Consider the following 24,421-nt stretch of genomic DNA (forward strand, 5'->3'; position numbering starts at 1 on the left):
ACTCAAAATGAATCAAAGACCTAAATGTAAGAGCTACAATTATAAAACTTACAGAAGAAAATAGAACAACTTTTCATAACCTTGGATTAGGCAATGGTTTCTTAGATACAACACTGTAAGCACAAGCCACAAAAGAAAAAACATAAATTGGACTTCATCAAAATTAATAACTTTTGTGTTTCAAAAGATACCATCAACAAAGTGAAGAAACAACACACAGAATGGGAGAAAATATTTGCCAATCATTTATCTGATAATGAGATCTAGAATGTATAAAGAATTCTTACAATTCAATAATAAAAGCATAAATAACCCAATTTAAAAGTGGCCAATAAGCATATGAAAAGGTGCTTAACACCATTAGCTCCCAGGGAAATACAAATCAAAACCACAGTAAGATACCACACTTCATACCCACTAGGATGACTAAATCAAAAAGACAGGTAATATCACAAGTGTGGGAGAAAACATGGAGAAAACAGAACCCTCACACACAGCTGGCAGGAATGTAAAATGGTGCAGCCACTTTGGAAAACAGTCTGGCAGCTCCTGGAAAGACTAAATATAGAGTTACCATATGACCCAGTACTTCCACTCCTAGATATACATCCAAGAGAATTAAAAGCTTATGTCCACACAAAAACTTTTACATGAATGTTCACAGCAGTATTATTAATAGCCAAATAGTGAAAATAACCTAAATGTCCACTAACCGATGAAGAAATAAAATGTGTTTAACAGAATGCTATTTGGCAATAAAAGTGAAGGAAGTACTGATGCATACTACAACATGGATGAACCTTGAAAACATCACGTTAAGTGAAAGAAGCCAGTCACAAAAGATCATATATTGTATGATTCCATTTATATGAAATGTCCAGAACAGGCAAATCTCTAGAGCAGAAAGCAGACTGGTAGTTACATTGTAAAACTCTGAGAATATACTGAAACCACTGAATTGTAATAACAACAACAAAACTATATGTCTCAAGATTGCTAGCCTAGGGTTGTAATGATAATAAACAAAGATGTCCAAGAAAGATAAATAAGGAAGGCAATAAAGTCTAAAATGGAAGAGGAGGAAGACAAAATGCCTGTCCTATATATTGATACATAGTCTCCTATGAGAAATTTGAAAATCATTTGCATTCTCTGAGATCCTAGTGAATAGCCCTCATTTGAGAAAAGAATTATCTGATGTTATCTTTTTTTTTTTTCATGGCAAGAAAGCTCAAAGTCAAATGTGAAGCTCAACCACATCAATTCTGGAAACTCTTTCTTATTTATCTAGCTTTTGTTTGTCAGACATCTTCTTGCAAAAGAATTTATTTAAAGCTGCTCAGAACACACAGAAGACAAGAAAATTTAAAAGTTAAAAAGAAAAAGAATAACAACAATCAAAACACACACATTACAGGTGGGCTACAAGTTTAATTTTTTAAACTTTCTAGCAGCCCATCAAATTAAGAAAGCCGGGACTTCCCTGGTGGCGCAGTGGTTAAGAATCCGCCTGCCAATGCAGGGGACACGGTTGGAGCCCTGGTCCGGGAAGATCCCACGTGCCATGGAGCAACTAAGCCCGTGCGCCACAACTACTGAGCCTGTGCTCTAGAGCCTGTGAGCCACAACTACTGAGCCTGCACTCTAGAGCCCACAAGCCACAACTACTGAGCCCACATGCCACAACTACTGAAGCCCGTGTGCCTAGAGCCCATGCTCCGCAACAAGAGAAGCCACCGCAATGAGAAGCTCACAAACCACAACGAAGAGTAGCCCCCGCTCACTGCAACTAGAGAAAGCCCGTGCGCAGCAACAAAGACACAATGCAGCAGAAAATAAAAATAAATAAATACATTTTTTTTAAAAATTAAGAAAACCAACCAGTTTATCAACTCAGTGTTTAAATAAGATAAAAATCAATTGCTCCGGAGAATCACAACTAATCCTAAGACTGAAAAGGAATTTTTCTGAGGATCTGCATAAAGAATATCCTATAGAATAAATATCTCCTTTAGACAGAAAGATAATAATCAATTGATTTGTTTCTTAAAGTACAATTAAATAAAAGAAATACTATAGGTCAATATAATTACTTCAATAATCTGTAACTCAGGGCAGTAGGACTGGTGAGGTATACACCTTTCAGCCAAATCTTACATAAATAATTCTTTACAGCTAGATTCTCTTCAATATGGGATGGCAGTGAATCCAAGGCAATGAGTCTGACAGATCTGCACGTTTGTCTTGACCTTTTCCATGTTTCTGGTGGCCTACATCTATATTTTTATTATCATGTGTGTTACTGTTATAAGCTACTTTAAAACCTCTGTAGATAAACATATATAAAATAATTGATGTTATGAACAAGCATCTGTTACAAAATTCTTTCCCAGCAAAGGCAGTCTGACTTAAGCAAATACCTAGGAAACATGACACCAAGTTCTATTCTTATGGGAAACACTCCCCTCAGTAACCTTGGGCAAGCTATTGTGCCAAATTTTGCTCTGTCTAAAATAGGACTGGATAATCATGCTCTGTTACAAATTGATGTTTAAGATTAATTAAGGTACTTATCAAATGGTTTGAGTCTTTAAAAAACCAGGCGCTATAAGCCTAGCCTATAATTCTTCTGCTCTTACAGTTTCCAAAAAATGCTTTATTCCACGAAATGTTTTCCAATAGAGCTACTCTTATACTTCAAACTCATATCTGTGTATAATATTCATCTTCAGTCAATACTTCTTTTATCAAGTGTTACATAAAAATATTACAGAAAGATATCAAGATGCTTCAAATTTAACATATGTTCTACTACTGTGACCTCAATATTTACTACCACATACTTATAAGAAGTAATCATTACCATCAGCTGTAGTTGCTTTCTGGTGAGGCATTAGCATGGCAGCAAATTCTTGAAGTTGATTTCCTCTGATGATCCTATCTAGGTACATTTTCTCAAGGATTCCATAAGCAGCAAGTTGCTGGCACCTTTCATCCTTAAAAAGAGTAGCAAGCATCCGAGAACGCTGCTGTCCTAAGGGGAACAAATGAGCATCACATATTCTCACAATCTGTTTTTTCAATGAAAAGCAATCTTTTTTATGACCCCATTTTTGCCTACTAAAATATGCAGGTTGATTCTCATTATTTCTGGTAGTTATGTTCTATAAATTTGCTGCCAACACTGTATAAGTGAATACTCAACTCCTGCTCCTAGGGGATATATGGGGCTAGGTTCCATGAGCCTCTGGTCACAACATTTTTGTCAGCTGGTCAATATGTAACCTTGTTTTGTGGATTTCTGTTTAAAGGCACCACATTCAATACATATTGTTGATTCAGTAACATTGAATTCATGGCTTACACTATAACTCATGCCTGAATTAAGCTTACCTAACTTAACACACGCAGTTTCTCCAAAAGGCACATCACAGACTTCCCACACTTAAGTACACAAGATAGTACTTCAGCACTATGCTAGGGGCCATTTTATACAGCAAAACCACCAACAAAATGCATGAAAATGTGGAGAACGTGGTATTAAATAGACCACAAAAAGGACACTTGTTTATAGTATGAGAGCTGAAACAAGGTAGAGCATTGCCTTCTTCGATCCCAGCTACAAACATAAACAGGGAGACTCAAATTTTTTGCTGCTCTGCACATGTCTGCAAATGACTGTGAAAGCATTGTACTTTGAGTACTGATTTGGGGGTGATAAATTTTAGGAAGTAGGCAAAGTCACTAATGTGGAATCTGTGAATAATGAGGATTAACTGTATATTCATTTGTGAAGACTATGATATACAATCATTCCCTCAGTATCTAGTGGGGATTGGTTCCAAGACCACCCCCCCAATAAATACCAAAATCTGCAGGTGCAAAAATCACTTATGTACAGTGATGTTGTTTTTGCATTACCTTCATACATCCTCCCCTATACTTTAGATCATCTCTAGATTATGTATAATACCTAGAGATGATCTATGTAAATGCTATGTAAATCGTTGCTGGCACATGGCAAATTCAAGTTTTCCTTTTGGAACTTCCTAGAATTATTTTTCCCAAAATATTTTCAATCCACAGTTGGTTGAATCTGCGGATGAGGAACCCCTGGATATGGAGAGCCAACTATATGCTAAAATGTTACACGTGGTTCCAGTTATAGTTGTTATTTTCTTCTTCTTGCTTAGCTGTACTTCTACAATGAACATGCATTCTTCCCCTAATAATAAAAAATTTATAAAAGATGAACAAACATTTCTCAGATGGGAAACGTGATTTTCATAGTTTCAATTTATACCTTCAAGGACCTTTAAATGGTGAAAAAATACATGACAATCGATGACATTAAAAACTGAACTAATGGAAATAATATGAACAAACTTTTTCTTTTTAAATTTATTTTTAGCTCTATATACTGAAAGAGCCTAATGACAACGATACCCAGCATCAATGAGCATATCTAGTAACCTGATCTCACTATCCTCATTAAAAGGAACTAGAGATCCTCAAAAACTAGCTGATTTCATGTCTGAAACAGGGAAAATACAAAAGGAGCCTGAAGCATCTTTTTATGCTGTTGATACATTTCAGGCAAGTACTCAAAGACTAATGGGGCTGTGTCAAAAAGACATAATTTGGTCATATTTGGGACAAGGTGAGCATCAAAAAGAATAACAACTATAATTTATTGTGACACACTGAATAAATAAAAAACAGAGTCAAATATACAAGAATGTTCACAGCAGTACTATTACTAATAGCTAATAAGAAGGCAATAGGATAAACAAATTGTGGTATATTCACATAATGGGATACCACATAACAATGAAAATGAAGAAACTGAATGTAACAATGTAGATAAATTTCATAAAGCTGAGCAAAAGAGGCAAGACAAGAGTATATATACTATATGATTTCATTTATATAAATATAAGAAGCAGGCAAAACTAATATACATTAACAATTGCTCTTGGGGGATAGGGGTTGGGGCCAGTGGTTAGGAGAAAGCAGGACAGAATATTTCAGGGTGCTGGTAATATTTTGTTTCTTGTTCTGGATGTTGATTACGTGATGGTGTTCATTTGTGACAATTCATCAAATTGTACACTTCTGATATGTACAGTTTTCTGTGTGTATATTATACACGCAGAAAAATAAGCTAAGAAAAAATCCAGTGATATTTGGAAAAAAAAAAAAAAAGGAGAAAAAAGGAAATCTCCTGAAGAATACTACCTAATAAATACAGAAGAAAAGAATTAGTAAATCAACATTTTTCATTTTTATTTTATATTACACATATAATGAGTGATCCAGGCAAGGATTATTAATAGATATTAAATTATGGAAAGGAATATGTGAAAGGAATTTGGGGAACAGGATTTTTGTAGTGTCAAAGCAGCACCCCATGAATTATTTACAAAATACAAAGAGGACAATGTACCTTTACAATGGAATTTCTACCTTAATCAAATGAACAAACTCAGCATCACTAACAGTGGGACCAACTTGACAGTGTGTGCTCTCTGACATGATTCAACAGCAAGTACACAGCATCATTATAAGGTATTCTTGCTAGAAAAAAAATAACCTGAATCTAATCTCACCTCTGGCTAACTTCCATTTTACAGGAAATATAGGGGATTAAGAAATAAAAAAACAATATATATATCAAAAAATCTAGGATGAAGGACATTTTACCTAACAACTTCAAAGTCAGTATTTTTTCTTTTTTTAAGTGAGGCAACTATAGTGTTGTATGTCACCTATATCACAATAAAGTTGGCAGGAAAAATAAGGAAACTACTCTAGACTAAAAGAGTCTAAAGACTAAAGAGCCATAATCACCAAATGCCACACATGAAGTTGCTCCTTGTTCAAGGGGGAAAAGGCAGGTGTAAAAGATATTCTTGAGCTAACTGGGGCAGTGATAACATGGACCAGCTGCTAAATTCTACAGTGGAATCACTGTTAATTTTTTTAGGGATGATGATGGTATTGCAGTTATGTAGAAAAATGTTCCTGTTCTATGGAGATACATGATGATATATAAAGAGGGAGTGTCATGATGGCCTACAACTTACTTTAAAATGATACATCAAAAAATATGTGTGTGTGCGCATGAGAGAGAGTGACAGAGAAAGCAAATATGACAAAAAGCCAGGAAAGTTTATAAAAAGAGTAATGAAGGGGAAGTAGATCTGCTAGATAATAAAACACTATAAAGCTATAATAATTTGAAGAGCATAGTACAAGTATATTCATAAATAGACAGGTTAATTAACGGAACAGAATACTATGTCCAGAAATCTACTACAGTGTGCTTCAAATCAACAGGGAAAAAAAAGATGGATTATTCAATAAAGAATGCCAGGTCAAATAACTAGTCATTTAGAAAAACAAACAAATAAACGTTAATTTCCTATCTCATTTCTTACACTAAAATAATTCCAACTGGATTAGGATTTATAGGTAAATTTAAGTAGGTGAAACTAATCTATACTAGTGATTACTCTTGGGGGGCAAGGGTTAGAGATCGTGACTAGGAGGAAGCATGAAGGTAAAAAATGAAACCCTGAAGCAGCGATTCTCAAAGGCAGTCCCCATGACCTTTCCAAGGGATCAGTGGTTGACACTAAATTTAGAATAACAAAGACATCCTGTGCCTTCTTCACTGAGTTGACATTTGCACTGCTGGTGCAAAAGCCATGGTGGCAAAGACTACTGGCACCATAGCAAATATCAAGGCAGTGGCACTGGCAACAAACTATATTATGCCACATACTCAACAGTCAAAAGAGATAGTTTCACTTAAGAATGTCCTAGCAGCAGTAAAAAATTATTTTCATTAAATCTTGACACTTGAGAACATACCTTTTTAATATTTTGTGTGATGAAATGGGAAATGTACTTACAGCACTTTTGCTATAAACCAAAGTATAACGGTTGTCTCAAGGAAACAGTGCAAGCTAAACTAGTCTCTTTTTCATGGAACACATTCACTTAAAATAACAACTGACAAATTATGGTTTCCAGACTTAGGTATTTGGCAGACATTTTCTTAAAAATGAACAAAGTGAGCCTGTTACCACCAATCAACAGCATTTGCTGCCCTTGATAAAATTTGAGTTTTAAAGAAAAAAATTAAAATTTCTGAAAACTTCTATCTGCCACTATGAGGCTGACAACCTCCCAATACTTAAAGGTTTTTCTGATGAGATCAGTGGTAATACATTGTATATTGGATATTGTATCATAAAGTACATCAATATTTGGAAGCTCTGCATAAATCAGCAAACCAACATTTTCCAAACAACCAATACATGATGGTACAAAATCTTACATGGATAAAAGATCCATCAACGTTGACGACAGACCAAGATTTTAACATTATAGAGTGCAAAATGTTCACTGATACGGTTTCAGATGCCACATTCCAATTAACCCATAAGAAACTACACTACTTGTCAAGTTTTACTATCAAAGATGAATACCCATGATTATCTGAAAAAGTCACTAAACATGCCTCCTTTTTCCAACTACATATCTGTGTGAGGCTGGGTTTTCTTCATATACTCCTACCAAAACATATCAAAACAGGCTAAGCACAGAAGTACATTTAAGAATTCAATTTCTGTCTATTAAGCTAGACAATGAAAAGACTTGTAAAGTCAAAAGTAAAACGATTCCAATTCTCTAACTTTTTTTGTTTTAGAAAAAACAGCTATTTTATAAAAATGTCGGGAATTCCCTGGCAGTCCAGTGGTTAGGGCTGTGTGCTCCCACTGCCCAGGGCCTGGGCTGGATCCCCGGTCGGAGAACTAAGATCCTACAAGCCGTGTGGTGCAACCAAAAAACAAATAAAATTAATTAAAATGTCATTTACGTTTATACCTAAGAGATCTATTATTGTTACTTTTAAATGAATTAATAAATATTTTAAAATTTCTCACTTCAATTTCTAATTCAATAATCAACAGATATACCCTACATAAACAAAAGCTCTCTAGGGTTCTCAATTATTCAGAGTCTAAGGGGGTCCTGAGACCAGAGGATGTGAAAACTTAAAGTACTGGAAGAAAACATGAAGGAATTTAAAATATGTAATTTCACAATAGAGAAGACCTTTCTAAGCAAGTCAACAAAACCCAGAAACCATAAAAGATTAAAAAATATTTAACTATATAAAAATTTAAAGTTTCTGCATGGCAAAAATTTCATAAACAAAGCTAAAAAGGGGACAATAAATTGGGGAAAAAAAATTGTTAATTTCTTATATACATGAAGAGTTTTATTTAAAAAAAAGATAAAAACAAAAAAAGTGGCTAATGGACATAAACACATAATTCACTCAAAAGATTGGGCTTTTCAACGATTTTTTTAAACACATGAAAAGATGTCCAAGAGTATTCATGATAAATGAAATGCAAATTAAAACTAGAATGAAATACTATTTTTCTTCTACCAGGTTAGCAAGGACAAAAAAATTTGGTAATGTGTGTGTGAGTAATCAGGTTCACAAAGATATTAATGTTTAGAAGGTCTAACATTAAAGGGCAACTTATAACTTCTATCAAAATTTTAAATGTATGTACCCTTAGATTCAAGAATTTAACCTATACATATATTCATATATGTGTATAATCACTACAGCATTGTTTATAATTGACTAATTATGATAAAGCCAAACAATAGAAAATCAAAAAGAATGAGCTTTATGTAATGACATATAAAGACCACTGTGATGAATATCCACATAAAAAAAGTTGTAAAAGTGCATTTATCATGCTATATCATTTGTGCATAAAAAAGAGGATACACACTTTTATATTGAAGGAAATAAAAGAATCAGTAATAGTTCTTCAGAGTACAAAGCAGTCCATTTTATGTACTGCCTTTTCAGTAACAAAAATAAAATAAATAAGATGACTGCTTCAAAGAGAATGAAATGTGTAGTCTGAACATGTCATTAGGCTCTCAACTAAACACAGTTCAAAAATAGACATTCTGGGCTTCCCTGGTGGCGCAGTGGTTGAGAGTCCGCCTGCCGATGCAGGGGACACGGGTTTGTGCCCCGGTCCGGGAAGATCCCACATGCCGCAGAGCGGCTGGGCCCGTGAGCCATGGCCGCTGAGCCTGCGCTTCCAGAGCCTGTGCTCCGCAACAGGAGGGGCCACAACAGTGAGAGGAAAAAAAAAAAAAAAAAAAAGACATTCTAAAATGATTTAGAAAAGCCATGGCTTAGAATTATCAGCATTTCCTCTCAATGCCCTTTCCTGCTTTATAAGTTGAATGATTTACATGTTACAGTTCAGTAGAAAAGAATACAGAATAGTTTATTATTTATATTTATGGAAGAAAAAGATAAGCACCAGGTCTAAAACTGAGCCTTGAATATAAAAAAAAAACAAACCCCAAAGCAGTACATTATCACAGCACTCATTTCTAGATTTTAATTTTCATTTCCCTTTGTCTAATTCTCAATTTAATATCCATTTTTTCAGTGATATTTTAGGAGAACTAAACTTCAGATTACCTCTTAACTATTCCTAATACCTGATAGGCTGATAAATGCATATTTTAAAATGTCTTAAGTTAGCAATGCGCTGTTTTTAACTGTTTAAATTTATCATAATTTTATTAATAAGACATCCTCTTAAAGAATAGCTCCTTGCTAAATCCTCAAATAGTAATGAACCTGAAATTATTAAGCAAAGATTACTTACTGTTCATTAAAGTGTAAATGACGTATTTACCTGCTGATGCTAAGATGGTACAGTGCAGAGCATGTTTTAAGGCCTCTAGTCTTTCACTTTCGTGCACTATTGTCTTGTAAGAGAGCTCGTTGTACCTTTGTGCAGCTTCAATGAATTTTCTTCTATAATCAAGAACACGTGCATAGCATACCTATAAGAGGGAAAATGTTTCAGTTAGGGAGAAAAATTAAAAATAAAAAGCAAAAGAAAATTTCTATTATATAACAGCATTTATCAGATATTCTGGAGCACCTTATTACTGAAGGATTCTCCAATACAAAATTAATTTTCCAAATTAGCTCATCTGTTACCTTATAATGTATCTGTAACTGTTCATTGGTTGATTCATTCTGAAGCAATGATGCCCGATTTATGTAAGCCTCTGCCTGGACTGGATCATCATCCTCCAGATATAGCCTAGCAATCTTCAGGTATGTCTCCAGTTTATAATCTACATTGTACTGTCTAGGGTATAACAGAAAGACACAGAATGACTAAATATTTCAAGAAAATTTTGGGAGTGATAGGAAATACATTATTTTTTCCTTATATATATTCTGTTAATATAAGGGAATCATACTTTTATTGCAGTATATTATAGACAAGCTAAAACATATTTCCAGAATAAGATTTATTGAATTTTTATTATTTTTATCATTGTTCATGTTTTATTTTAGCTTCTTCTAATCCTCAGATAATCTCACAAATCAAAGATCTTAAAAAAAAAAAAAAAAAACCTCAATTCAGGGACATATCATATACTACCAGGGGAACTATGAACACGTACAACCATCCTGGAAAACAATTTGGCAGTATGCTCTCCAAACATCCTTTGAATCCTTTAAAAATGCATATCCTCTTTACCTACTGTATTTTACCTCTAAAAAATAAATCCTTAAAAAAAAAATCATGGTTGTACATACATATATATGTACAGAATATTCATTTGTAAAGTTATTCATAAATATCTGTAATAAAAAAATGGAAATCACCCATAATCGTATTTGTGGTAATCAATTAAGTTGTGGTACATAAAGATGGTAGATGCTATACAGTTATTATAATAATTACTTCTAGGGTGGGAGGGAGGGAGACAAAGAGGGAAGAGATATGGGAACATATGTATATGTATAACTGATTCACTCTGTTATAAAGCAGAAACTAACACCATTGTAAAGCAATTATACCCCAATAAAGATGTTAAAAATAATAATAATAATAATTACTTCTGATAATAGTCATAAGTTTTTGCTAAGTGAAAAAATTGGATAAAACAGTACATAAAACACCATCCAAATGTATTTCTATACATGCATATCAAGATAGTAATAGCAATTATCCCTGAGAATACAAGTGGTTTTCATTTTTCTTCTTTATCCCAATAGTCACATTTTATGCAAAAAATGTATAACTGAAGACCTAACATAATTCAAAACTCACATAATTCAAGATTAATCCTCACAGAAAAATTAATTCTATTTACCAGCAAAAGTGGAGCCACCATTTGGCAAGAACAGAGTTTACAACTGACTTGGCCCAGCTTTGAAATTAATTCTGCAAAAATTTTTATATTGAGCTTCCCTGGTGGCACAGCGGTTGAGAGTCCGCCTGCCGATAAAGGGGACACGGGTTCATGCCCCGGTCCGGGAGGATCCCGCATACCACGGAGCGGCTGGGCTCGTGGGCCATGGCCGCTGGGCCTGCACGTCTGGAGCCTGTGCTCCGCAGCAGGAGAGGCCACGGCAGTGAGAGGCCCACGTACAGAAAAAAAAAAAAAATTATATCTTCTTCATGAAGTATTTATGGATTAATTGCCATAATACCTTAGATTAGTTTTGAAACAGTCTACAAAAAAAAGAGGACCCACATCAATAATATTCTCCACATGTTGATAATTGTTGAAGCTGGATGATGGGTAAATGGGGTTTATAATTCTATTCTCTGTACTTAATTGAATGGTTGAAAGTTTCCACTATTAAAAAAAAAAAAAGTGTGAAGAGAATCCCCTGGTGGTCCAGTGGTTAGGACTCCGTTTTTCCATTGCAGGGGGCTCAGGTTCGATCCCTGGTCAGGGAACTAACATCCCACAAGCTGAGTGGTGCAGCCAAAAAAAAAAAAAAACAACCAAGAGTTTCACACCTTTCATCCTTCTATACAATATACTTTGGAGGAATGTTTCATAAAGAACTATAAATATTTTTTAAAATATATATCAAAGGTAAGACTGGCTGGATAAGAGTCATCTTAATTTTTTCTAATTGTTTTTCCATCTCATTTTCTCTAGTATCTCAAACCTAACAATCCATTGAACCCACTGTGACTCCAAACCACTGATCCTACTACAGTTATTGTATTTTTCCCCTTAAAGGCCTCACTTCCTCCTTACCTGGCTTAATTCCTATGGTCAATCATTTCCATCACTGAATTGCACGTGCACTCATCTCCCTTGCCCCTCTCATGCTGTCATACTTGTTGGGTGAAATCATAATGCTGGTTAAACCTAATAGTTCATCTACTCCTTTCCTGCAACCATGTAGCCGAACTCTGATGAAGAAAAACACCCAACCAATCCGACTGATCTCATTTTAGTGACTATGATCTTTAAATGAGCCTGAATGCTGTACACCGTCTCACTCTCCCAGAGAATTTTTTTTGATATTCTTATATCTCCTCAACCTCACAACTCTCACCCCACCCACACTTCAGCTGATGACTCTGATTCCAACTTCACTAAGAGTATTGAAACAATCAAAGAAAAGAGTACTTGAACAAACTCCATCACCACATTACTAATATCTGCACCCATATACTCTGTGTTCATGGCTGTTACCATAGATCACTGGGACTATTCTGCCCACCAGGGAACAATCTGCAATGTTTACAGACATTTTTTTTTTTTCGGTATGCGGGCCTCTCACTGTTCTGGCCTCTCCCATTGCGGAGCACAGGCTCCGGATGCACAGGTTCAGCGGCCATGGCTCATGGGCCCAGCCGCTCCGTGGCATGTGGGATCTTCCGGACCGGGGCACGAACCCGTGTCCCCTGCATCGGCAGATGGACTCTCAATCACTGCGCCACCAGGGAAGCCCTACAGACATTTTTGATTGTCACAACTAGGCATAGTGGTGTCACTGGCATCTAGTAAGTAGAGACCACTGATGCTGTTAAACATCTGCAATACACAGGACAGCCTCCAGGACAAAGAATTATCCGATCTAAAATGCCAAGAGTGCCCAGGCTGAGAAACTGCCACAAATGAACTACAGACATTTTTGATTGTCACAACTAGGCATAGTGGTGTCACTGGCATCTAGTAAGTAGAGACCACTGATGCTGTTAAACATCTGCAATACACAGGACAGCCTCCAGGACAAAGAATTATCCGATCTAAAATGCCAAGAGTGCCCAGGCTGAGAAACTGCCACAAATGAACTGTCCATGCTCCTATCTGAAGCCTATCCCTCCACTGGATTCCTTCCCCTCTAGTCTACTCCTGCAAGAATCCTCTCCACTACTCCTCTACGTCAAATTTTTGCTTTCCACTGAATCATAAAAGAAAAAATAATCTCAGCCTAACCTCCGCTGTCATCTTATACCCTACTTCTCTGCTCCGTTTTATGAAAACTTCCCCAAAGAGCTGCCCATGCTCACCATCTCCAATTCTTCTCTTCCCATTCTCTTTTAAACAGCTCCAATCAGCCTTTCACTCTCACCATTTCAGCAAAACAGCTTTTGCCAAGGTCACCAATGACCTCCACGTTACTACCTTTTATGGTTCACCTTCAACTCCTCATCTTACTTGACCATCAACACCATGTTGATCACTTGCTCCTTCTTGATACATTTTCCTCATTTGGCTTCTGAGATACCACACTTCATATTCTTCTGGTTTTCCTCTTACCTCAATGGACAATCCTCACTTGCTGTATCTTCCTCCTGCCCCTGACCTCTTAATGTCAGAGTGCTCAGTACTCAGTGCTCTTCTCTACCTATACACCCTCCCTTGGAGATCTCGTCCAATCTAAAGGCTTTGAGTTCCATTTATATATCATTGACTCCCAAATGTATATCTCTAGTCCAGACCTCTCTCCTAAACTCTAGACTAATATATTCAACTCCCTACTAGATATTTCCACTTGGTTATCACATGTCCAAAACAGAACTCTTGATCTTCCCTCAAAACCTATTCTTTACCACTCAGTAGATGGCAACTTTATTTTTCCAGTTATTCAGACCGAAACTCAGGACTTATCTTGGCTCTTTTTCTTGTACTCCATGTCCAAGTTGTCCAGAAACCCTTAACTTTACCTTAAAAACACATCAAGGGTCCAACATTTCTCACAATCTCCATCTCACCTGCAGTAGCTCATAAGCCTCTTAACTAATGTCCCTACTTCTATCATCGCATGTCTACAGTTTACTCTCAACTCAGTAGTTAGAATGATCTAACATGATCAGATCATGTCAGTCCTCTGTACAAAATCCTCCAATGGCTCCCCATTGTTTTACTTAGAAAAAAAGCCAAAGGCCTTACAATGGCTTACAAGACCCCATGTAATCTGGTACCCAATACTCTCTGATCTCACCCTCTATCACACTCCCCTTTGCTCACTCCCCCATGGTGGTCTCCCTGCTCTTCTTAAAACACTCCAAGCATGTTCCAGTCTTAGGGCCTTTGCACTAGCCATCCTCTCTAAGAGGACCTACTGATAACTCTTCCCTCAGGCAGCTCATAGCTACTCTGTTACCTCCTTCAAGTGTTTGAAAAGGTGATATCAGGACTACCCTACCACTCTAATCACCCTATTTAATAATACATCCTGTCCCCACTTTGCCCCTTTTCCTCATAGCACTTATCACCTTCTAAAATAGTACAAATTTTACTTATTTATTTAATTGTTCATTATCTGTTTCCTGTACCAGAATGTAAAAAAAAAAGTAAGTGAACAATTATACATGTTTTATATCCACTATTTACTATACTTTTGTCCAGTTTCCAAAGGAATTCCCACCAACACTTGGGCTGCATTTCTCCAATCTTCTTCTTTTTCATATATGGATGCAAGATGCTGTCTTATGGAAGCAACCTGGAATAGGAGGTATACATGTTAAATTATTTCCACTGATATTAGTAAACTAGTTAAAATAAATAGATGATAATCTATTGTGACAATGCTCTCATTCAACATATTATGCAGGCAAGTAAATAGTAAAAGTTTACCTAGGCTACCCAAATTTTTAATGAATTTTGCATTTACAGAATATCAGAAGAGTGAACTAACACATTCTGCAATGTGGATTATGGCAATAATTTAGTTGAAATATTAAGTTTTGCTTTTGTGTCACTGCATATATAATGCTGGAGTTCTCCTATGTTCTCAGCCTAATCAACAATTTTACTGATTTTTTAAAATTATCTAGGGACTTCCCTGGTGGCACAGTGGTTAAGAATCCGCCTGCCAATGCAGGGGACACGGGTTTGAGCCCTGGTCCAGGAAGATCCCACATGCCGCGGAGCAACTAAGCCTGTGCACCACAACTACTCAGCCTGCGCTCTAGAGCCTGCACGCCACAACTACTGAAGCCTGCACGCCACAACTACTGAAGCCTGCACGCCTAGAGCCCGTGCTCCGCAACCAAAGAAGCCACCGCAATGAGAAGCCCACGCACGGCAATGAAGAGTAGGCCCCGCTTGCCGCAACTAGAGAAAGCCTGTGCGCAGCAATGAAGACCCAACACAGCCAAAAATAAAATAAATAAATAAATACATAAAATTTAAAAAGAATTATCTAAAGAGTAATATTTGGTTCATAAAACCAAATTATAGTATATGAGCAAATGTCAGCTGGACTTAAAACATCATATTTATTTGATCTTACATTGTAAAATGCTGTTTGGCACGCTGTTTGGCACACTGTTTTGTAAAAATGAAATTGAATGATCACCTCCTTTAAAAATTTAATAGTATCTCTCAAAATAATTGCTGCTATCTCAAGTTTAAAAATCGCCACTCTAACAGCCAATATTTTATAATAACTATAAATGGAATATAACCTTTAAAAATTGTGAATCACTATGTTGTACACCTGCAACTTATAATAATATTGTACATCAATTATATCTCAATTTTTAAAAAAAGAAACATAATAAACAGAGTCCTAAAAACAAAACAAAAACCACTGCTCTAGGTTTTTACCTGCTCCTCAAATGAAATGACTCTAGGCTGGATCTTTTCCAAGGTGAAATGATAGATTTCTTTGGCTGTGCTATCAGGTAGGTTAGGGAGATGTGTGCAGAAATCAGTCAGCAACTGGCGAGAGATCACAAGGCTGACATTCTCATTTACCACTTGTTAAAAAAAGTAAGGGATAAGAAAACATGAGTAATTTATGTTTTCATTAAGCAATCAATTTTCACCTAAAATTAATACTAAAAATAATATATACCAGTGTACTCTTCAAAGCATTATTTAGGGATCTCCACACCCCTGTGACCTTATATTATATTATAGAACCAGTTTTCCTTATGCTGAATTATCTGATCACATAACAACTACAACAAAACAGATAAAATACCACAACTTTTCTAAGAAACAGAAATGGCTGGGAAAAAGTTTTAACAGTTGAGAATTTTAACTCATTCTTTTCTCTTCTTTATTTTTCTACAAAGTGAAGGCACAGAAACACTTAATATTTTTATTTATGTTCTTATATTCTACCTACTACAAAAAAAGAGTTAAAGAAGAAACAGTGAAATAATTTTCATGAAGTTTAAATAAAGCAAGTAGTGACAGTTGCTGCCACTTGTACTTTCCTGATAAAAACAACAAATAAGAACTTAGGTCAGCACTAGATGCATAGACATATTTTATGACACTGTTTATAAACATTTATGAGGTATTATTATATATGATTAAGGATGAAAACTCTGGAGCCACACTGCTTCCAAATCCTCCTGATTACATGCCCTCAGGCAAGAGACTTAACTTCTCTGTGCTTCTCTTTCCTCTTCTGTAAAATGTGGATAAGGTTGCCGTGAAGCTTAAATGCAATATACATAAAGTGCTTTAAACAATACCTGGCACATAGCACTCAGCAAATGTTAGTTATTATTATCACTATTATTACATTTTAAAAAGATGCATCATGCTTGTGAACCACTCCTTAGATAAATTAAGTTTAAATCAGTAGTTACTGGGGAAATAAATGACAGTTCAAAACTATTCAGTTGATGTAAATGATTTTAACAGTAGATTGCTTTTTTTTTTTTTCTCATGCGGTATGCGGGCCTCTCACTGTTGTGGCCTCTCCCATTGCGGAGCATAGGCTTCGGACGCGCAGGCTCAGCGGCCATGGCTCACGGGCCCAGCTGCTCTGCGGCATGTGGGATCTTCCCAGACCGGGGCACGAACCTGTGTCCCCTGCATCGGCAGGCAGACTCTCAACCACTGTGCCACCAGGGAAGCCCGACTGCTTTTTTTTTTTGGTGGTTCATTGGATTCAAAGTTTATATAAAGATCAAAGTTTATAAAAAGCACTACTCTTTTGCTACTAAGTGCAACGGTCTTAAAAAAAAAGCCACTAAAAAGAGTTTTTCTGAAACCATTGCCAGTTTATCTCACATTGCAGGCCCCAATTTTTTGAGGCAGTAACTGACAGGCCTTGTAACTAATCAGTTTATAGTATATTAATTGGAATTGGATGATACTGGATGTGACTGAGAACAGTTTCATTACAAGTGCCATTAGGTACCTATAACTATTAGAAATTACTATACAAACTAGCACTTCTCAGGGAAATATAAGTAAATAAGAACTATAAGTAAGAAAACCTAGTGTCTAGTCTGGGCTCTGCCACTGACTAACTGAATGTCCTTGGGGGAAAAAGTCACTTAATCCTGAGACTTATTTTATAATATATTATATAGGGCTATCTATACCTGCATTGTTAGTCACAAGGTTATGAAAAGGAGCCTGTGTGATGGATAATGTGTATGAAAGCACACTGTAAACTGTAAAGCACTATCAAGTATCATTAATATTGTGAACTCAGGATAAATTTCAGCCTGAATTTTGAGTAATTTTCCAGATAACTGGATATGTTAGAAGTCAGGGAATGGGGAAGAGTGTCTTAAAGAATGGAAATTTCTAGTTCCCATTCAAAAGAAATGTTCTTAACATTAACAACAGCTAACACTTATCTAGTACTTATCATGTGCCAGGTACTATTCTAAGCACTCCATTATGGATATTAACTCATTTAATCTCCCAACAATTCTACAGGGTAGGTATCATATCCCCATTTTATAGACAAGGAAAAGGAGGCACAAAGAGGTTATATAACCCACCCAAGATCACATAGCTAATAAAATAGCAGACCAGGATTTGAATCCAGACTATTCTTTTTTATCATTTGCTATATTGTCTCTCCAACAGTTGCTTTATCAATAACTATACAAAACCTTAATTGTAAATGTAACAATGGCTTCACATTGAAAAACAATTGAAAAACAATCAAATATCAAGTTGTAAGTAGTTTAAATTCTAAAATCAATCAAGCTCAATGCATATTTAATTTAAGCTCAATGTTAATTATATTGACAATTTGTTATAAAACAAGGCTTGAGCAAGCTTTTAAGTCCTAACTCAGTAATACAAGGCAAACACGGAATTTTCATTCCACTTACTTGCTTCCACAAAAGCTTTCAAAGCTTCTAGCTGTTCTGCCCCAGATAACTGAATGGCTTTTTCCAGTATCTGACGATACCTAAAACAATACCAAAAAGAAAGTGTTTAGAAGGCATTATATAGTCTAATGCTAACTTTGATGTTTGTTCATTTCTATTTACCCTGGTTTCTTTCATAGTGCTCTAGTTTGTGGTTTTCTTCAGAGTACACTACAGATTTTTTTTTTAAGTTTCCAGTTCATCACAAGAAACACTAAATCTGTAATTCAAAGTGCTACTTCTTCTAGTTTTCTTTACAGTATATCACCATTTTTTAAGTTTTTATGTCTATCACAAAAAGAGTAAATCTAAGTTAATGGATCTAAGGTGCCACTTTTTCTTTCAAGTTTTAGTTTTGAATTTGAAACGTCAATTTTCTTTCAAGTGCCTCAAAAGATAAGCTATATTTCCTTCACTAAAGTACACACAAGAACATTACTTGAGGTGGCCCAGAACCTTTTCCTTATGGACCTAATGAATCTAGGGTTACCAACAATAGGATAATGTTGACTATGCAATGAAGCCAAATATTAGAGATTAAATGTCTTAGTGTGTACAAAATACATTCCACCAAGCCAAATGTCCTGACAGAACATCCTTCAGGGCCTATTAGTTCTTTATTTGCATTCAGTTCCAATAACTATTCTGCCTAATATTCATGATCACACAAAATTCAAATCAGCATTCTACAAATGATGGGGAAATGTTGAAAACAAGAACACTAACAATTATTAGGCAATGGTAAGTTCCTTCCTAAACTGTAAACTCCATGAGGATGTTTTGTTTACTGCTATATATACAGTGCCTAGAAGAGTACTTGGCACATCATAAGGACTCAAAGATACAGCAGTATTAGTAACATTTTATTTCTTAAATTGAGTGGTTGGTACATTGGTATTATACTATCCTTTATCCCTTTTGTTTGTCTCAATCATATTTATTAAAACCATTAGTTAATGCATTTTACAAACCTAATTGCAATTATTCAGAGCATTATCCAGAATATAGTCAAGAAATAAAAATATACAAATAGGGCCCAAACTCATTCAAACTTATGACTTGTATTTGTAGGGCACACCCTCAAGCTACAATTCAGCACTTACTGATTCTCAGCTCATACAATATTCTCACAGCCTTGGTTATATGATTTCTCAAAACAGCAGTGAATCAAACTGGCTTTGTAAGAAAGCAGGTATACTGACAGAAAAGATAGCTAACTCCAAAAGAAGAGACAAACAATTCCAAGAAAGCAAGGAAATATTATCAAGCTTTAAAATAAAAAATTGTCATTTTAAAAATTGCTACATTTGAGGGATGAAATACAGTTATCTAAAAATTTATTTACATTGAATATCTCATTCTCGGGAGTTTCCCAGTGGCCTAGTGGTTAGGATTCGGCGCTTTCACTGCCGTGGCCTGGGTTCAATCCCTGGTTGGGGAACTGAGATCCCACAAACTGTGCAACACAGCCAAAAAACAAACAAACAAAACTCATTCTCTCTCCCTACATATATACATATATACACACACATATACACATATATTTTCCATATCTATATTTATACATTTACTTTATTGCCCTGGGCATGGTTCTAGTTAATGCATTCAATGGTTTATTATTTCTTTTTTAGATTGGCTTGTTTTTCATAATCAATTAAATGAAGACTACGGCTAAACCCTCTTACTCTTAAATCCCAGTTATTTTATACTAACAATATTGTATTCAAAGATGACAATGTCTCACTTATAAAAATTTGCTAATAATTTAAGTTTTAATATATAGTTTCATAACTTATCAATCAACTAATCTGTATTGAGAACACCAAAAAAAACCCAATCTAAATCAATGGAAAAGATGGAAAAGTGACTGATGTGGAGAACATGACAAGTACCAAATATTTTTTCATTAAAAAATATTATGGAGGAAAAGAAACTTAATTAATTAAGGCACCTTGCATCTGTCCAATCCATTCATCATCATCAACAAATGTTTATCAAGCATCTATTATGTACGTGAACTAAAGTTCAGTGTGTCAATTTCTGATTTCTTGGCACTTGAAAGGAATCTGGAGGTAAATAAAACATATACACATGAAACTGTACCACAGTCACTATCTATGCTCAAAATGAGTATAACAGGTATGTATTCACAGATCTTTCATTTACAGTAATAGTGAAATAGATATTGGACCAATCCTGCCTCCAAAACAACATAAAAAGTTGAAAGAAATGGAAAAAAAATTTTAATAGCATAAAATCCTAACAAGAAAGAGTAAAGAGAAGAGACTAAGAGCGCAAAGACGTGAACCATAGCTTCTGCCTGAAAGCATTTGCTGACTGTGGAAAGATAGCTGAGAGGCAGAGAGGCACTTCTGCTGGGGAGAAGTGGGCTTGGCTCTGGGGTGTTCTGCCATCTGCTGGAAACGCTGAAAGGTGAGTTGCAGTTTCCAGCTGACTGATAAAACTAGAACAGGTATCTAAGGTGTTTTGCCTGCCAAAGGAGGAAACACTAGCACTTTGGAAGTATGGTTACAAATTCTATTCCAAGGATCATCTAGTAAGAAGACCAATACATTTGGAAGCCTTGGTCCTAGACTCCTAACCCTGTCAGGTGTCCAGCAGAAGGAAATGAAAATCCTCCCTGAAAGGTAACATCATAGACCTCCAGTTGTTTCTAAAAATACATTTTAAAATAATTTGCCCAACAACAAACATTACAATGCATACGACAATATTAGCTGGAAGCAACAAAAACAACAGTCAATAGCAACAAACAGGGACTCCAGATACTGGAGTTACAAGAAAGACTTAAATACACTTATGTTTATCAAGTTTATAGAGACAAAGACAGGCTTTTAAAAAGTTTCAGCAAGAAACTAGGAACCATAAAAAGTGTCATTTGAAAAAAGAATCACCAAAAGCTATAGAACTAAAAAATAATATTACCAAAATTTGAAATTCGGTGTAGTTCTTAACAGCAGACTAGACACATTTGACGAACTGACAAACTAGAAAGTAGAACTTATCCAGAATAAAGCCTTGAAATGCAAAGTACAGAAGACAGAGAAAGGGGCACAGAGGTCACAGTAACAAGGCCTAACAAGGGTTTCACCCGGGGCCTAGAGGAGAAAATAGAACGGGACAGAGGCAACATTTAAAGAAGGAGAGGGCTTCCCTGGTGGCGCAGTGGTTGAGAGTCCGCCTGCCAATGCAGGGGACACGGGTTCGTGCCCCGGTCCGGGAAAATCCCACATGCCGCGGAGCAGCTGGGCCCGTGAGCCATGGCTGCTGAGCCTGCGCGTCCGGAGCCTGTGCTCCGCAACGGGAGAGGCCACAACAGTGAGAGGCCCGCGTACCACAAAAAATAATAATAATAATAAAATAAAATAAAGAGACAGAGAGCTGAAAAACCTCTCAGGACAATGAATGGATCCAATCCATTGATTCAAGAAACACAATGAAGCTTAACCAGGATAATGCGGTAGAGCAGTGGTCCCCAACCTTTTTGGCACCAGGGATGGGTTTCGTGGAAGACAATTTTTCCATGGAAGGGGTGTGCTGGGGAGTGGCAGTGGTTTAGGCGGTAATGCGAGCAATGGGGCGCGATGGGGGGTGGCAGATGAAGCTTTGCCCGCAGCTCACCTCCTGCTCTCTTCTGCGGTCCGGTTCCTAACAGGCCTCGGACCATTAGCGGTCCACCGCCCGGGGGGCTGGGGACCCCTGCGGTAAAGCACTTGCAAAAATTGCCCACATTTCTTTTACTCTCTGTATCTATGCCCCTTTGCAATGTGACTTCGTAACTCTTCACATCAAGAGGTAGAGTTTATCTCCCTACCCTTTCATCTGGGCTTGTTTTGACCAATAGAAGGCAACAGAAACAGAAGTAAAGTGCCCGTTCCAAGCCTGGACTTTAAAAGAATTTGTCTTTATCTGCTGGAACGCGGCTTTGCCACATGAATGGGTCCAGGCCGACCTACTGGATGATGAGATATGTAGCCCAGTCACCTGCCACCGCCCCGCCAACAGAGAAGCAGAGCTGCCTACCTGACCTGACTGCCTACATGTAGCTGACTGCAGGTGCACCTCGAGCCCCTGTGGAACCAAGACCACGTGGAATAGAGAAGAGTTAACCAGCTGGGCCCAGCCCAAAGTACCAAACAACAGAACTATGAGCTAAATAAATGATTGTTGTTTTAAGCGGTGAAGTTCTGGGGTGGTTTATTTCACAGCAAAAGCTAATTGACATAAGTAAAATCAAATCCACAGACACATCATAATGAAGTTGCAGAATATTAAAGACAAAATCTTACAGCTAAGTGCTAATATAATTTTTTAGAAGACAGAAATAATTTCCTAATGAGGTTTATCTTTATTTTTAACATCTTTATTGGAGTAATTGCTTTACAATGTTGTGTTAGTTTCTGCTGTATAACAAAGTGAATCAGCTATACGCATACATATATCCCCATATCCCTCCCTCTTACATCTCACTTCCACACTCCCTATCCCACCCCTCTAGGTGGTCACAAAGCACCGAGCTGATCTCCCTGTGCTATGCAGCTGCTTCCCACTAGCTATCTATTTTACATTTGGTAGTGTATATATGTCAATGTTACTCTCTCACTTCATCCCAGCTTACCCTTCCCCCTCCCCGTGTCCTCAAGTCCATTCTCTACGCCTGTGTCTTTATTTCCTTCTTTCTTTTTTGGCATTTATCCTGCTTGATGTTCTCTGACCTCCTTCCTAGATCTGTGGCTTGTCTGACACTAACTTAGAAAAATTTCCAGTAATTACTGTCTCAAGCATTCTATGTTCCTTTCTTTCTTCTCCTTCTGGTACTCCCATTACATGTATGCTACACATTTTGTGTTGTCTCACAGACCTTGAATATTCTGCTCTTTTTTGATTGTTTTGTCTTTTAGCTGAAAGTAATATAAAACCAAAAGGTAGGTGTTTCGAGTTAAGGGCTCTGAGCCAAGCAGACAGACTGTATTCTGGCTTTGTCACTAGCTATGTGACCCCAGAGCAAAGGGTTTCACCTCTGTTTTCTCACATGTAATGTAAATACTATCACCTACTGTTTAAGATTTAAAAATGTAAGTAAAGTTGTGCTTGGCATATGGTAAACACTAGATTTTAGGGAACTCCACTCTTCAGATGGGAACCGCTGAAACTTGTGTGTGGGAATAACAGAGAACCAGAAAATCTGCGTTAGAAGGGGCCTTTAAGGTCTGACCTCTGTTTCGTGTGTGTGTGTGTGTGTGTGTGTGTGTGTGTGTGTGTATCCTCTATTTTTTGACAATTCTATTCCACTGTATTACCAGAAAGCTGTGATCCAAAGTCTACCTCTGTGAGGTAGAAAAGTCTATTTTCTTTTCTGCAAAACAGCTTTTTTAATAGTCAAGGGCAGCTAAAAGGTCTCCCTTTCACTCCTTTCTCCAGATTGACAGCTTTTTGTAAAATGAAGCATTTAGATTTCAAAGGCCTGATATTTTCCTCTGAATACCCTCCATACCACAGAACTGGGAAGGAAAAAAAAAAAAAGGTCATATTTATATAGGATTGACTCAACAAAGACCTATAATCCATGACCTCAAACCTGCCCTCAAAGAGATAACATTCTAGTTGGAAAAGCAAGAAGTAAAAAGACAAAACAATTAAGTGCTATCATAGAGGTAAACATAGGATGCCACTGGGCATGGGAAGAGCAACTAACCAGGTCCTCCATGTGTTGATGGTTGTTCAGAGAAGGTTTTTTGGAAGAAATAACATCTGAACTGAATTTTGAAGAATCACACAGGTTTTAGCCAAGTGAATCAGATAAGCTATCACAACAAATGCTCCCTCTCTCAAGGCTTTTCACTTCTTCTAAAACTTTATATGAGATAATGAACACAATGCATAATATGTACAAAAGCAGTCTATATAATTTGCAAAAA

At 36.5% G+C, this 24,421-nt stretch overlaps 1 protein-coding gene across 2 annotated transcripts in view; it reads right to left on the reverse strand.

Annotated features, from left to right (window-relative positions):
• COPS4 (COP9 signalosome subunit 4) overlaps nt 1-24,421 on the reverse strand; it is a 37,089-nt gene that overhangs the window by 9,329 nt on the left and 3,339 nt on the right. For both annotated transcript variants that reach the window (XM_007447535.1, XM_007447534.1), the window contains exons 2-7: nt 18,444-18,523; nt 15,955-16,106; nt 14,742-14,845; nt 10,070-10,223; nt 9,759-9,909; nt 2,864-3,034 (exon numbers count right to left, since the gene is read on the reverse strand). In XM_007447535.1, the coding sequence (XP_007447597.1) occupies nt 2,864-3,034; nt 9,759-9,909; nt 10,070-10,223; nt 14,742-14,845; nt 15,955-16,106; nt 18,444-18,523 (812 nt within the window). The remainder of the gene's footprint in view (nt 1-2,863; nt 3,035-9,758; nt 9,910-10,069; nt 10,224-14,741; nt 14,846-15,954; nt 16,107-18,443; nt 18,524-24,421) is intronic.

The sequence above is a fragment of the Lipotes vexillifer genome, unplaced genomic scaffold, assembly GCF_000442215.2.
Source record: "Lipotes vexillifer unplaced genomic scaffold, Lipotes_vexillifer_v1.1 scaffold272, whole genome shotgun sequence".
In the NCBI taxonomy this organism is placed as follows: Eukaryota; Metazoa; Chordata; class Mammalia; order Artiodactyla; family Lipotidae; genus Lipotes; species Lipotes vexillifer.